We start from the raw sequence: 13,583 nt of genomic DNA, 5'->3' as shown, positions 1-13,583 counted from the left end.
TGACGACGATAAGCATTTATTTTTAAGGAGGGCGCCCCCTTGAACAGATCAGAATCGAGGAGTAAAACGTCAAAGCTACCCCACAGGATGCAGGTAAAAAATTATGAGACAACATTTCACCGCGAAATGGAGCTGAGGTGAATTTTCAAGAACAAGATTTTTTAATCCAGTTTCGTCCAACAGCTTGATTCTGTTCTCCTCAGTCCGTTTCGGTCTCCGGTTCAGTTGATACACCCTTGAACATTTTTTTAAAGTACAGAATTGTAACGATACAATAAAAACACAACCCCCCTCCCCCCAAAGAAAAATTGAGATGGCATATTTTTAAATAAATTTGGCATATTTTTTTTTAAAATGAAAAGCATTAAAAGAGGAGTATTCACTTCTGGGAGGAAGTGAAGAGCTGCAGCTCACTCTCTATCCACTGGGGAGGCGGTAGAGGTCTGGGGCTCATTCCCCATTAGTACCAGCACAAGACTGGTGCCAGCAATTCCACCGCCAGCTCTGCAAACAACGAGGGGCGCTCTAGCTCACCTCTAGGACAATTTAAAGACTTCTTCTGATTCCCCATGTACAAGAATCGGGGGCAAAAAGTTATCTACCACGTAGGTATGTACATCTGACACAGAGGTTACACAATACAATGACTCACCCCAACTCGGTGGTGAAGTTCATTTTTAAGATTTCTTAATCCAGTATAATCCAAAACAGTTTTAAAATGTCTCTGCACTCACTGGTCATACAGTCCATTTCTGTCTCCGTGACTTCATTAACAAGCCTTGAGCGTTTTTATTTACAAAATTCTAAAAACGGCAACTCCTTCTCTCCTCCCCCACGGAAGCCAAAAAGATGTGCAATTTCTAAAAATAGGCGTTTAATTTAAACAATTAAAAACGTGACAAGTGCAGAATTCACTTCCTGAAGGAGGCCGGGATCTGCAGCTCCTCTCCTCCCCACTGGGGGAGTGTGGCAGAGGCCTGGGGCTGGAGAGGAGCAGTGCTGCACTCGTAGCCGATGACTTTGCCGCTGTATCTAATGGGACCATTCAGGCTGCCATACTTGAAGCGCCCAGCAGAGGGCAGCGCCCAGCTCTCCAGAGACCCGGCACCCACATTCACACGGGAGGGATAACAGGGCTGAGAGGGGTAGAAGGGTGGTGGATTCTTCTTGAAATACCCCTGGTTCCCAAACTGGCTTGTGGAGTAAAAGCCACGAAACTGGAAAAAAAAAAAAAAAAGAACTGTTAATACAGACACACTGACTGACTGGACACTCCAGTACATTAACACTGCACTGAGAGAGAGGGGTTCATACAGACACACTGACTGACTGGACACTCCAGTACATTAACACTGCACTGAGAGAGAGGGGTTCATACAGACACACTGACTGGACACTCCAGTACATTAACACTGCACTGAGAGAGGGGTTCATACAGACACACTGACTGACTGGACACTCCAGTGCATTAACACTGCACTGAGAGAGAGGGGTTCATACAGACACACTGACTGACTGGACACTCCAGTACATTAACACTGCACTGAGAGAGAGGGGTTCATACAGACACACTGACTGACTGGACACTCCAGTACATTAACACTGCACTGAGAGAGAGGGGTTCATACAGACACACTGACTGACTGGACACTCCAGTACATTAACACTGCACTGAGAGAGAGGGGTTCATACAGACACACTGACTGACTGGACACTCCAGTACATTAACACTGCACTGAGAGAGAGGGGTTCATACAGACACACTGACTGACTGGACACTCCAGTGCATTAACACTGCACTGAGAGAGAGGGGTTCATACAGACACACTGACTGGACACTCCAGTACATTAACACTGCACTGAGAGAGAGGGGTTCATACAGACACACTGACTGACTGGACACTCCAGTACATTAACACTGCACTGAGAGAGAGGGGTTCATACAGACACACTGACTGACTGGACACTCCAGTACATTAACACTGCACTGAGAGAGAGGGGTTCATACAGACACACTGACTGACTGGACACTCCAGTACATTAACACTGCACTGAGAGAGAGGGGTTCATACAGACACACTGACTGACTGGACACTCCAGTACATTAACACTGCACTGAGAGAGAGGGGTTCATACAGACACACTGACTGACTGGACACTCCAGTACATTAACACTGCACTGAGAGAGAGGGGTTCATACAGACACACTGACTGGACACTCCAGTACATTAACACTGCACTGAGAGAGAGGGGTTCATACAGACACACTGACAGGACACTCCAGTACATTAACACTGCACTGAGAGAGAGGGGTTCATACAGACACACTGACTGGACACTCCAGTACATTAACACTGCACTGAGAGAGAGGGGTTCATACAGACACACTGACTGACTGGACACTCCAGTACATTAACACTGCACTGAGAGAGAGGGGTTCATACAGACACACTGACTGGACACTCCAGTACATTAACACTGCACTGAGAGAGAGGGGTTCATACAGACACACTGACTGACTGGACACTCCAGTACATTAACACTGCACTGAGAGAGAGGGGTTCATACAGACACACTGACTGACTGGACACTCCAGTACATTAACACTGCACTGAGAGAGAGGGGTTCATACAGACACACTGACTGACTGGACACTCCAGTACATTAACACTGCACTGAGAGAGAGGGGTTCATACAGACACACTGACTGACTGGACACTCCAGTACATTAACACTGCACTGAGAGAGAGGGGTTCATACAGACACACTGACTGACTGGACACTCCAGTACATTAACACTGCACTGAGAGAGAGGGGTTCATACAGACACACTGACTGACTGGACACTCCAGTACATTAACACTGCACTGAGAGAGAGGGGTTCATACAGACACACTGACTGACTGGACACTCCAGTACATTAACACTGCACGGAGGGGTTAATACAGACACACTGGACACTACAAGAGAGACTCTCTTATCCAGACACACAACTCACACAGTCAAGCAGAATTATCAAGAGAAGAAGAGCTGGGGCTTACCTGCGGTGGAATATTGGGGTACGCAGAGCTGGGGCCTTCCAAGATATTAGGTGAAACATTGTTGTACAGAGAGCTGGGGATTTCCGAGGTGACAAGTGGAATATTGGGGTAGGGACAGTTGGGGTTTACCGAGAACTGCAGTGAAATATTGGGGTACACCGAACTGGAGCTTTTTGAGGTCTGAGGTGAAACATTGGGGTACACAGCAGTGGGGCTTTCTGAGGTCTGAGGTGAAACACTGGCGTGCACAGAGGTGGGGCTCTCCAACGTCTGAGCTTGAAAGTTGGGGTAGACAGAGCCCAAGTCTTCGAATGACTGAGTTTGAATACTGGGGTACGGAGAGCTTTCTGAGGCCTCAGCTTGAGCATTGGGGTACGCAGAGCTTTCCGATGTCTGAGCCTGAATATTGGTGTAAGCAGAGCTAGTGCTTACCAAGGCAAGAGGTGGAATATTGGGGTACGCAGAGCTGGAGCTCTCCAAGAGGAGAGGCTGAATAATGGGGTACCCAGAGCTGGGGACCTGCTCCTCTCCCTCGGTCAGAGTCTTCTGCTGCCTCTTTTGTTTCATCCTGCGGTTCTGAAACCAGGTCTTAACCTGCAAACAGACAGGGGATGGTGAGAGGGCGCTCTGCACTGGTCTGTCCCACACACACAGACAGGGCGCTCTGTACTGGGGGATGGAGTGACTCCGTTACCTGTTTGTAAGATAGTCCGATTTTGTCAGCCAGGCTCTTCATCTCTGCTGGAGTGAGGTACATCTTGATCATGTAGCGCTCGCACAGCGCAGTCATCTGCGTCTCGGAGAAAGCCGTGCGGAGCTTGCGGGCACGTTTCCCAGCTGCTGGGGCCGCACCTGGGTCCATGTCCAGCAGTGCCCCCTGCTGCTGCCCCTGCTCTTCTGCACCTTTGGCCCAGCTGCAGGGAGCAGGCACGGGCTCGGCGCAGGCAGTCTCAGCCGGGCTGCAGGGCGCGGGAGGGGGCCTCAGGGCGTAGCTCTCGTCGGCGCTGGGCGAGCTCCAGGAGTCTGGGACACAGAGAGCGGAGGAGAGGGTCAGACCCCAGGACACATAAAAGCACCGTAAATAGACACACAATCGTTTAAAGTGACGGATTCATTCCAACTGGAGACAGAAGATCCACCGAAACGTGTTACATCCCCTCTCTGTTCCCACCGAGTTCTCCCGGCGGCCACGGGGGGGCGCCAGACTCCACACTGTCCGCACCAAAGAGTGGCGACATAACGGAAAGAGACGGAGAAGAGAGGGAAAAAGAGGAAAAAGAGAGATGGACGCGTCGCCACCTGATCCCTCCGAGGACGGCGTGAGGCACCGCGGCGTGGAAAACGCACGCACCCCGTGTTCAGCAGGAGGACAGGCGCTGCAGGTGGGTGAATCCTTGATTTGACCCACACAGCGGGGGCACAGTACTACATCTCTCGCTGCGCTGTGGAAATGCGGGATTGCTTCCCGATAGAAACCAACAACGCCGACCTGCAGTCTAGGGGCCGCAGCGCCTCTCTCTGAAACACGCAGCGCTTTTCACACGCACAGCTACATCGTGAGACTTTTACGCGAAAATCCGGCGCTTTCAAATACAAAACCAACTCGGTCAAGAAAGACACGCAGCCGGTGAAGGCGGCAGAGAAAGTCTGAGAGAAACGCGTCTCCCTGCTTTTCCACGCCGCCGGCAGTGCGGATAAACAACCGTGTCTCTGGGAACCGCCGGAGACCCAGACTCGGAAAACACGCGTGTACAGAAACACTCAGATGCGAATAAAAAGTGACAATACGGGATATTAGAGAGAAGGGGCTCGCCGGGCACTCACCGGGGGTGCTGGGCTCCGTCTCGCTGGAGGAGTCGCTCGGGGATCCAGCCAGCGGGACCCCGGGAACACGGGTGGCGTCCTGAGGCAGGGCATTCTGGGGTGCCGTCGGCGGGACGTCGAGGAAGAGGCCGTCCGAGCCGGAGGGGGTGAAGCCGGTGCCGCTCCAGCCCAAGGACGGGTGATTCTGGACGGGCGGCGGCGGGTAGGTCATGCCGTAAGCGTAGGTGTGATAGGCGGAGCTGTAGTTCGGAAGCGAGTTCCATTCCTCCATTTCTCCCGGTTTAGAAGCGTTACAAAATACGTTTTTTTTTAATTTAAAGAAAAACGCGTTCTTTCCACCCCACCACCACCACTCCTCAGAAAGAACTGATGCCAAATCCGTCGTCTTGAACCGCCTCTCCCCGCCGGTCTTCCCAGAAAGCAGAGACGGGCGGCGAGCGTCCGCGGTTTCCAACTGCCGGGGCCCTGCAGACGCGAAGTGTCAGTTCGTCCTCGCCGCTCGACTCCGGGTTCGTTCCGACAGCACTGCGGTGTCCGGCGGCGCCGCGGGTGTTTAAGGGCCGAGGCGGCGTGCGGGGCCTGCGGGGGCGTGTGCGTGCGCGGTACCCGTCGCAGCCAATCCGCGAGTGGGGCGAGGCCTCCCGCCATTTGCATCTGTTCGGACTTGACCGAGGCCGAGAGACGGCCCCGCCTCCACACCACTCCCACTCCCACTCCCACGCCCACTTCTGAGCGGCTGTGCTGGTGGCTGCTGTCGTCCCGTTTTATTCAAATTGAAATTCACTGTAATGGCTCTTGACAAAGGGGGTGGAGACCAGAAACTCATGTTTTCATGTTTTTGGGCACTATTCGGTTTGAACTTCTGGAAAGCGAGCGTGTTACCCGCTGCTGTTGTTAATAATATTCCTGTAGGTTAGTGAGGATTCTGCTGTTGTTGCATTAGATAGATAATACTTTATTAATCCCGTAGGGAAATCGATGTGTTACAGCAGTCCAGCCCAAGACAAGCAAAACAGACATCAGAATAGTTATAAAACAAGAGACAAACAAGATAAATAAAAATAAATACATAGGTGTGTGCAAAATGTGCTGATCATAGTCACTGTAAAAACAATAAAATATGTGCAAAATTAATTCCTATGCTTAAAACTGGAGTGTGCTCTCACAAGCAAGAACTTTTTTTTTCGGATTTCTTCTGCTTTTTTAGATCTTCAGATTGAAAAGTGTCCAAAAAGATGAGATTCCAGTCCCTCCCCCCTCCCCCTTCGCGGAGAGCCATCCCGGGGAATTTTAATCTGAAAGAGATTTTTGTAAAGGCAGGCCTCGTGGTCCCAGCTGTGAGTGCTGTACCTTGTTCAGGTACAACAATCGCACCGATTAGTTCCTGAAAATGTCTGCTCACAGGCGTAAACCCACACGAGCGACACTAAATCCCCATTAAAATCCATGTAGAAGACTCTGATTCGTTCCAACTGCTCACGACTGGACACGACCCAGCCAAGCTCAGGTGCTCTTCTGGTCATGTGAGCAGTTTGGCAGCACCAGTTGTTAAGAGTGTGTTACAGCAAGTCGAAAGCACCACTGTGTCTCCTTTCTGCCAGCTGCTCTGTTCAAGTGGGTGACAAAGCAGGAGTGTGGAGCGATCCCTAGTGCACGTGAACAAGAAATATGATGTGAACTAACCAGAAGTTCACAAAACTACCAAACAAAAATGGTTGATTATGTTTGTGAATAAATCCTGCCCAGTTGAAGGTGGAATAATGCCGAATACAACTGTAAAAGACAGAGCACCAAGCTCCCTGTCAATACTGTGTCTTCGTGGAGGACATAATCAAAATATGATCAGGCCATGAGGCTCTTATTCAGTCACTTCCCAGCTTCTCCCCGTTTCTCCTGGCTCTCTGATGGCAGGAACAAGTGTTCCTGGTTCTCCTGTGTCCAGACTCCTCTCTCACACCAGGGCCCGCTAACCTGCCAGCGAGTCTCTGCACGGATCTGAGAGGCAGTGTGCTAAGGCTTGCCGGTCCCGGGTTTCACTGTGTGTTTGAACAGAGGAGCTGACTGGAGCACAAAGGGGTGAGAGAGCAGCGCTCGTGAGCCACAGACTCAGAGCTGTTAGTGTCGTGTTCGGCTGTACTGGACCTACCGGTACTGTACTGATCGCACACAGCTGGGCCGGCTGGCCAGCTCTCCTTCTCCCTTTCTCACATTCTCCCTCCCAGCCTCCCACACACACACACGCACACACAAACACACACCGGGGCCAATTGTCCCAGCAGCCAGTCACGGGAAAGAAGGGAAGAACATGCAAACTCCACACAGACAGCACCCCAGGAATTGTACCCAGGGCCCCAGAGCTGGGAGGCAGCAGTGCTCACCACTGCTTATAATGCACCAAAACGAGTACACTAGAATGTTATGTAGAATAAGATATCACGCATAATAGATCTGAATTCTAATATCTGAGTGGGAAGCTGTGTTGGCCAGGAGGGAAAGTGGAGATGGGAAAGACGTTTGGAGAGGGTGTGGAGACTCCTTTATTTTTTTTAATTGTATGATGTTAGCGTGCCCAGAGGGGTGGGCAGCCAGTGGACCTTGGACCTCTAGAGGTTTTTTTCTCCTTACTGAGGAGGTTTTGGTTCCTCTCCTTCGTTGTCTTCTGGTCTTTTCTGCTCTGTATCCACAGCCTGCCTGGTCACTTGCTTTGTCAAGCGCCTTGGGGCAGCCTTGTTGTTGTGTGGCACTATATAAGAATACACTGAATTGAATTGACTCCTTCAGGGGTCTGAAGAAGGCCCAGCGGACTACACACAGTCCTCTCCTTTCTTCTCTCCCCTTTCTCTCCTCTCTCCTTTCTTCTCTCCCCTCACTCCTTTCTCCCCTCACTCCTTTCTCTCCTCTCCCTTTTCCTCTCTCCTTTATCCTCACTCCTTTCTCCACTCCCCCCTTTCTCCTTCCCCCCCTCTCCTTTATCCTCACTCCTTTCTCCCCTCTTTCCTCTCCCCTTTCTCCTCTCCCCTCTCTCCTCACTCCTTTCTCCTCTCCCCTCTCCCCTCACTCCTTTCTCCTCTCCCCTCTCTCTTTTCCTCTCTCCTTTATCCTCACTCCTTTCTCCCCTCTTTCCTCTCCCCTCTCCCCTCACTCCTTTCTCCTCTCCCCTCTCTCTTTTCCTCTCTCCTTTATCTTCACTCCTTTCTCCTCTCCCCTCTCTCTTTTCCTCTCTCCTTTATCCTCTCCCCTCACTCCTTTCTCCCCCCTTTCCTCTCCCCTCTCTCCTCTCTCCCCTCTCTCCTCTCCCTTCCCCGGCGCAGGAGCAGTCTTCTTGTGGCCTGTTGTGATGAAGACCACACGGCCCGCTCCGCAGCGAGGGGTTCCCACAGTCAGAAATGACAGGACTGGGATATGGCCGTTCAACAGCCGCGGCGCTCGGGGTCCATTTCAAGCCCCTAATTTGCTCAAATGACCTTATTGCGGTAACGAGCTGTGATCGACTCGAGCCTCCGGACTCCCCGGCGTCGCAACAAACCGCTCACGACCTGTTCTCACCTATAACGCTGGCTGAGCCCCCCCAGGCGCACCAAGAGTTTAACACCTTTCTCGGACCCGACTCAGGGGCCGGCGGACACAAAAGCAGCGCCAGCGAACAATGCGCGGGCGATCACGGCCGCGGGTTTGAAACACCACCGCCGGAGGGCGGCCGAGAAAGAGCGAAACGGCGGGTTTTGTTCTTCGAGTCGGGTTTGAATTCCTGAATTCCGGGGTGGCGGTTTTTTTTCCTTTTTGAAAATACTGGAAGAAAGGAGGAGGGGGGCCGCGAGGTCATTAGCATGTAGAGAGCGGCCGGAGAGCACCTGACCGGAACAATTACAGGCTCATAGGGGAGCGTTACTTGCTCAAACCCGAAAACCGCAGACACCGTTTCTTGAAAGTCCCCTTGTCTTCAAAATAACTACAGCTATTCCAAGGTAGAGTGAGGAGGAAGGGCGGGTCTGTTCTGTGGAATGACAGGCCAGGAATTGTGAAATATAGGGAAAAAAGACAGCCTATATCACAGTCGGATGAGCTAGTACAAGCTTATCTCTCAATATAATAATTCAAATGACTCAGTACTCCAAAATCAAGGATTTGTCATTGAGTACCTAGATACACTAAGTGAGTTTAATAATAAAATACAAATGATATGTATACTACGTTCATATTCGAATTCATTTTAAGCATTACATTCATTTTAAAAATGAATACGATAGTAACTACACTTTGAGTAAACGGAAACCACCGTGAAAATGAGCAGTGGAGTTGTTTTAATTGATTGAAGGCAGTTTGCCAGGAGGGACAGATGCAAGAGAAGGTGAAACAGAGCCGGATACAGATTTATTCCTTGGAAACACAGTGACATGTTTGGGGCCTTGGGTGGCGGGCGTCGACATTTCAGAAAAGAAAAGAGAGGAAACAGATTTTTTTTTGCGCTTGTTGAGTTTTTTATGCCTGAAATCGAGCCTGAGACCCGCAGCCACTCGACTCGGGACACTGGCTGGACTCTGTCTGCTCTCGTTCGCAACACGAAGCAGAGGGGTCAGATTTTCGTTTCGTTTGTCCTGCCTGCCAGTACCCAGATCAGAGCTGGCAGACCTGACACAGCACCGGGCAAAGATCTTCTGATCCCTGCGTTCAGCACTGAGGCTCCTGCTTCTGGAAGACACGGGTGTTTTAATAATAATAATAATAATAATAATAATAATAATAATAATAATCATGGAGAAGTAAAGGTTTGTTCCAGGCTGAAAAGAGAAGAAAGGGGACACAACGTTTCGGCTGTGGAGCACCACAGATGAAATGTTGTGTTTTCTCTCTTCTCTTCACTTGTTCCTTTGCAGCCTGCACATGCTGATGCAGCGATATCCACCTGGACTAATAATAATAATAATAATAATAATAATAATAATAATAATAATAATAATAATCATTATAATAATAAATATACTGTGAGGTGACATGAGATAATAATTATTGCCTCTGTACAAGGGAAGGTGGGAGCTCCAGCACATGGTGAGGTTTGGTTACTCATGGGTGCTAATGGGTCCTCTCCAGGACAGAGCAGGGGGGAAGAGCGCTTGTTTCCTGACACCGCGCAGCAGAACGGTTCTCAGGGCTGTGGACGGTCTCCTGTCCTAAATGTGTTTACAGTCATCGCAGGGACGAGCAAAGCAGCCCTGGACAGGCCGGCAGTCCAGGCCGCTGGTGTGTCTTCGGTAAAGGTCCTTCTCCGGACCCCTGGGAGGGTTCAGGCTCTGGAAGCCGACTGTCCACAGGTAGGCAGCGGCCCTGGAAGACTGAGCTCGGGAGGCAGGGGGCGCAGCGGGCTCTGAGCAGAAAGACGGGAGTGGGGCTGCAGAGCCCGGCCCCCTTCTGCTTGGGCGCACCGCGAAGCCCAGGCTGTCCAGCCGCGGACGGCCGGTGTCCGTGCGGCCCGCGGAGCGCGCGCTCTCCCGCGGCCTGCCTCTCTGCCCCTGTGAGGCCCGTTCCCTTGTGAATCTCTGGGTTTGTTTCCGTATCCCTGCTCCGTCGGCCCACGCAAAACGGCTCTCGCTCCAACCTCAGGGCATCTGATAGAAACGCAGTTTCTGGTTTTAAGGTTTGAGTGTAAGAAATACTGAGACGTGAGCTCTTAATTCCCCGGAGAGACTCTGTTTTTCTCCCTGCGTTTGGATATTCCTGGCCTGTTATTCCGTGGAGAAGACCTGTCCTTCCTTGCCATTCCCCTGTTTTTTTTTGTGTACATTTAGGGGATTTACCAGAAACGGTGTCTTTGGTTTTAAGGTTTGAGTCAGGTATTATAATCCTTCAGCTGTTTTTCTCTCTGTTCCAGGATAGCCTGTGGGCACTGCTTTTCCATTGTACTGCAGTGTATGAGCACTCCTGCTCTATTATACTGCCGTCTGTGGGCACTCCTGCACCATTGTAGCCTATGAGCATTGCCTCTCCATTGTAGCCTATGAGCATTCCCTCTCTATTGTACTCTATTAGCATTCCCTCTCTATTGTACTCTATTAGCATTCCCTCTCCATTGTACTCTATGAGCACCCCATTTTGTCATTCATTTTTAGTCTGACCCGACAGCTGGCAGGAGGGGAGACCGTCAAAAATAACTTGAACTTTCTCTCCCCTGGGAAAAGGTGTTTCTCCAGACCCCGGACTGCACCCGGCACGTTTGGGGTTTTATGCTCTAAATGCTGACTGTCCGAGTTCGGGGGCTCTAGACCGCAGCGGGCTGTCTCCTCTAGGAGAGGTGTGTCAGAGCTGGGGGGCGCTGGGAGTGTTTATGATACTAAACGCCAGACAAGCTTGAAATGCTCTTCCTTCTGGTTCGGTGGGGACGGTGTGTCGCTGTCTTGCCCAGCACTCCCAGTGTTGTCTTCTGCAGGGCGTACAGGATGTCCGAGGGCGGTTTCTCCTGCTCGTCACCGGCTCGTTATACAGTAATCAACTGGTGGCAGAGAACTGACAGCAGCATCGGTCGTGACTTTCACAGACACCCGAGGTCCATCGGGCTGTATCTGACCCCCTTCACCTGTCTCTTGAGCAATCCCGAGATATTTAAAACGAGCGCTTCTTAATGCGCGCGACATTTACAATGGCTTCAGACTCCTGTGTCTCCTCTCCTCCCAAGAGAGCCGTACTCTGAATTCCAGGGTCCCCTTCTCATCCGGCGGAGGCGATCTCGGGCGTTTCCCCGAGAGTCTGCCCCCGGTATGCCTTCATCACGTGCGCGATTCGCCAGGAGCTGTTCCCCATGATTCCTCAGACAGTCCTTACTCTCTGGCCGGTCACGCCTGGCTGGTAGCGGGGCCGCCCCGAGCTCCCAGCTATGAAGACTGTGCGTGTCCTCTCCACGCAGGAGAGCTGGTAGTCTCCTGCGGTAGTCTAACAGCATGCCTGAGCCTGCCTCAGTTGCTGGTGCTCACCTCCTTTTCCCATTTGGATCTTCCTCCTGCCTCTCCCATGCCTCCTGTATTTGCTGATATAATAATAATAATAATAATAATAATAACAACAATTGCTTACACTCATATAGCGCTTTTCTGGACAATCCACTCAAAGCTCTTTACAGGTAATGGGGATACCCTCCACTACCACCAGTGTGATGATGCTCCAGTCTGCTCACACACACCAGCTCTCAGTGGGGAGGAGAGCAGAGTGATGAAGCCAGTTCAGAGAGGGGGGTTATTAGGAGGCCATGATTGGTAAGGGCCAATGGGAAATGTGGCCAGGACACAAGGGGTAACACCCCTACTCTTTTAGAGAAACGCCCTGGGATTTTTAATGACCACAGAGAGTCAGGACCTCGGTTTTACATCTCACCCGAAAGACAGCGCCTGTTTACAGTCTAGTGTCCCCGTCACTATACTGGGGCATTAGGACCCACACAGACCACAGGGTGAGCGCCCCCTACTGGCCCCACTAACACCTCTTCCAGCAGCAGCCTTAGTTTGTCCCAGGAGTCTCCCCTCCAGGTACTGACCAGGCTCACACCTGCTGAGCTCCAGTGGGCTGTCAGTGTGTGAGCTGCAGGGTGATGTGGCTGCTGGCCTGATATCTCGTATACACCACCTGGTAACAGAGCGCATGGCGGTCTTGCTCCCTCGGCTTCCCAGCCTGTGTTGCGCCAGGGGGTCGGCGCGCTCCGCCCCGGCCCGGCCCGGTTTCCGAGACGCCTTCTGCGCCGTAACTCCTGTGGAAACGAGAGAGCCGGGGCCAGGTTTCTCTCCCAGTGGGCTGCGCCACACTGCCTCCTTTGTCCATGAGCTGACGGCACACACTGACCGTTCCTTAAAAAGATGGATAGATCAGGCTTTATCAATCCCGTAGGGAAATTGACGAAACCCCTCTGTTCTACCGGATATAAGCAACAGGGCGCTGTGCTGTTTCTCCCACAGGTGTTCTACCCTGCTGTGGATTTTTAATTATTTTATTTCTGGGGCGCGTTCTTCTGCCTGTGTGTTTAGCACGTTGTGCGCTCCCCGGTCTCTGCGTGCGCTGGAAGGGCTGTTGTCTGAAGCGAGATGTCTGCTGCTTCCCCTGTGGGCGTTCCTGTCCGTAGTGCTGAGGAGGCCGGGCTGCGGCCCTCGCCCAGCGACCCCTCCCTTCTCTTTGGAGAGTGTGAGCGTGTCAGGTCTTACCGCTGGTGGTCTGGCCTCCCTGGAGGAAGCCAGACGAGCGTCGCTCCCTCCATCTGCATGTATCTGGCCCGACTGGGATCGGTGAGGTCTGGAACACAAGCAGAAATGCGGGAAGGGAATTCCTGCGGAGGAGCCTCCATTCCTTCCCCAGAGCGGGATTCTCCGACCTGTGTACACCATGGCCTCAGCTGTCTTTCCCACATTTCGGCTGGTTCCGGGGAAATCTGTTTTCCAGCTTTCTGGGTGTCGGAACTGCAGAATCTTTTCTCTGATCCCGACCCTGATTGTTCTGGGAATTTCATTTGGGATCTGGAAAGGTAGGGTCTCCCGCTAACCACGGCTCCGGGCTTTTCCCTGTTTCATTTTCTATCCCGAGAATCTCCCGTGCTCCCTCCGGGAGAACAGGGAGGGATGTTGTTGGAGTTGTGGTGTTATCGAAGGACATCGTCTTCTCTGTGTTTCTCCTGCTGCTGGATATCGGTTCCCTCTGCGTCCCCCTGCTGTCTTCTGCTGAGTGAGATCAGTGGAGACCTTGTCTCGT

At 51.8% G+C, this 13,583-nt stretch overlaps 2 protein-coding genes across 4 annotated transcripts in view; one reads left to right on the top strand and one right to left on the bottom strand.

Moving 5' to 3' along the window:
* On the bottom strand, positions 1 to 5,549 carry nanog (nanog homeobox). 2 transcript variants are annotated; one of them, XM_069188084.1, is made up of 4 exons: positions 4,866 to 5,549; positions 3,736 to 4,064; positions 3,042 to 3,635; positions 1 to 1,217 (listed from the first exon to the last, which is right to left on the bottom strand). In XM_069188084.1, the coding sequence occupies exons 1-4, from the start codon at positions 5,134 to 5,136 to the stop codon at positions 912 to 914; spliced, it is 1,500 nt and encodes a 499-aa protein (XP_069044185.1). In that variant the 5' UTR covers positions 5,137 to 5,549; the 3' UTR covers positions 1 to 911. The 2 variants fall into 2 exon arrangements, with proteins under 2 accessions (XP_069044185.1, XP_069044186.1); XM_069188085.1 differs by having other exon boundaries at positions 3,474 to 3,635.
* The window catches only part of ipo4 (importin 4), a 43,527-nt gene continuing 34,253 nt past the window's right edge, over positions 4,310 to 13,583 (top strand). Inside the window, exon 1 of one of the 2 annotated variants that reach the window (XM_069188033.1) lies at positions 4,310 to 4,423. In XM_069188033.1, coding sequence (XP_069044134.1) covers positions 4,325 to 4,423 — 99 coding nt within the window. In that variant the 5' untranslated portion in view covers positions 4,310 to 4,324. Of the gene's footprint in view, positions 4,424 to 4,983; positions 5,068 to 13,583 lie in introns of those variants that run through there. The other variant, XM_069188035.1, reaches the window with a different exon arrangement.

Source organism: Lepisosteus oculatus, chromosome 4 (genome assembly GCF_040954835.1).
Source record: "Lepisosteus oculatus isolate fLepOcu1 chromosome 4, fLepOcu1.hap2, whole genome shotgun sequence".
NCBI lineage: Eukaryota > Metazoa > Chordata > Actinopteri > Semionotiformes > Lepisosteidae > Lepisosteus > Lepisosteus oculatus.
Note: the sequence above shows the minus strand (reverse complement) of the source record. Positions and strands in the feature narration are given on the sequence as shown.

Coding starts and splice junctions, on each gene's coding strand:
- nanog (XM_069188084.1), bottom strand. CDS start 5,136: ATGGAGGAATGGAACTCGCTTCCGAACTACAGCTCCGCCTATCACACC. Junction 4,065..4,865: donor GACGGAGCCCAGCACCCCCG/GTGAGTGCCCGG, acceptor TCTGTGTCCCAG/ACTCCTGGAGCTCGCCCAGC. Junction 1,218..3,041: donor ACCCCAATATTCCACCGCAG/GTAAGCCCCAGC, acceptor TTTTTTTTCCAG/TTTCGTGGCTTTTACTCCAC.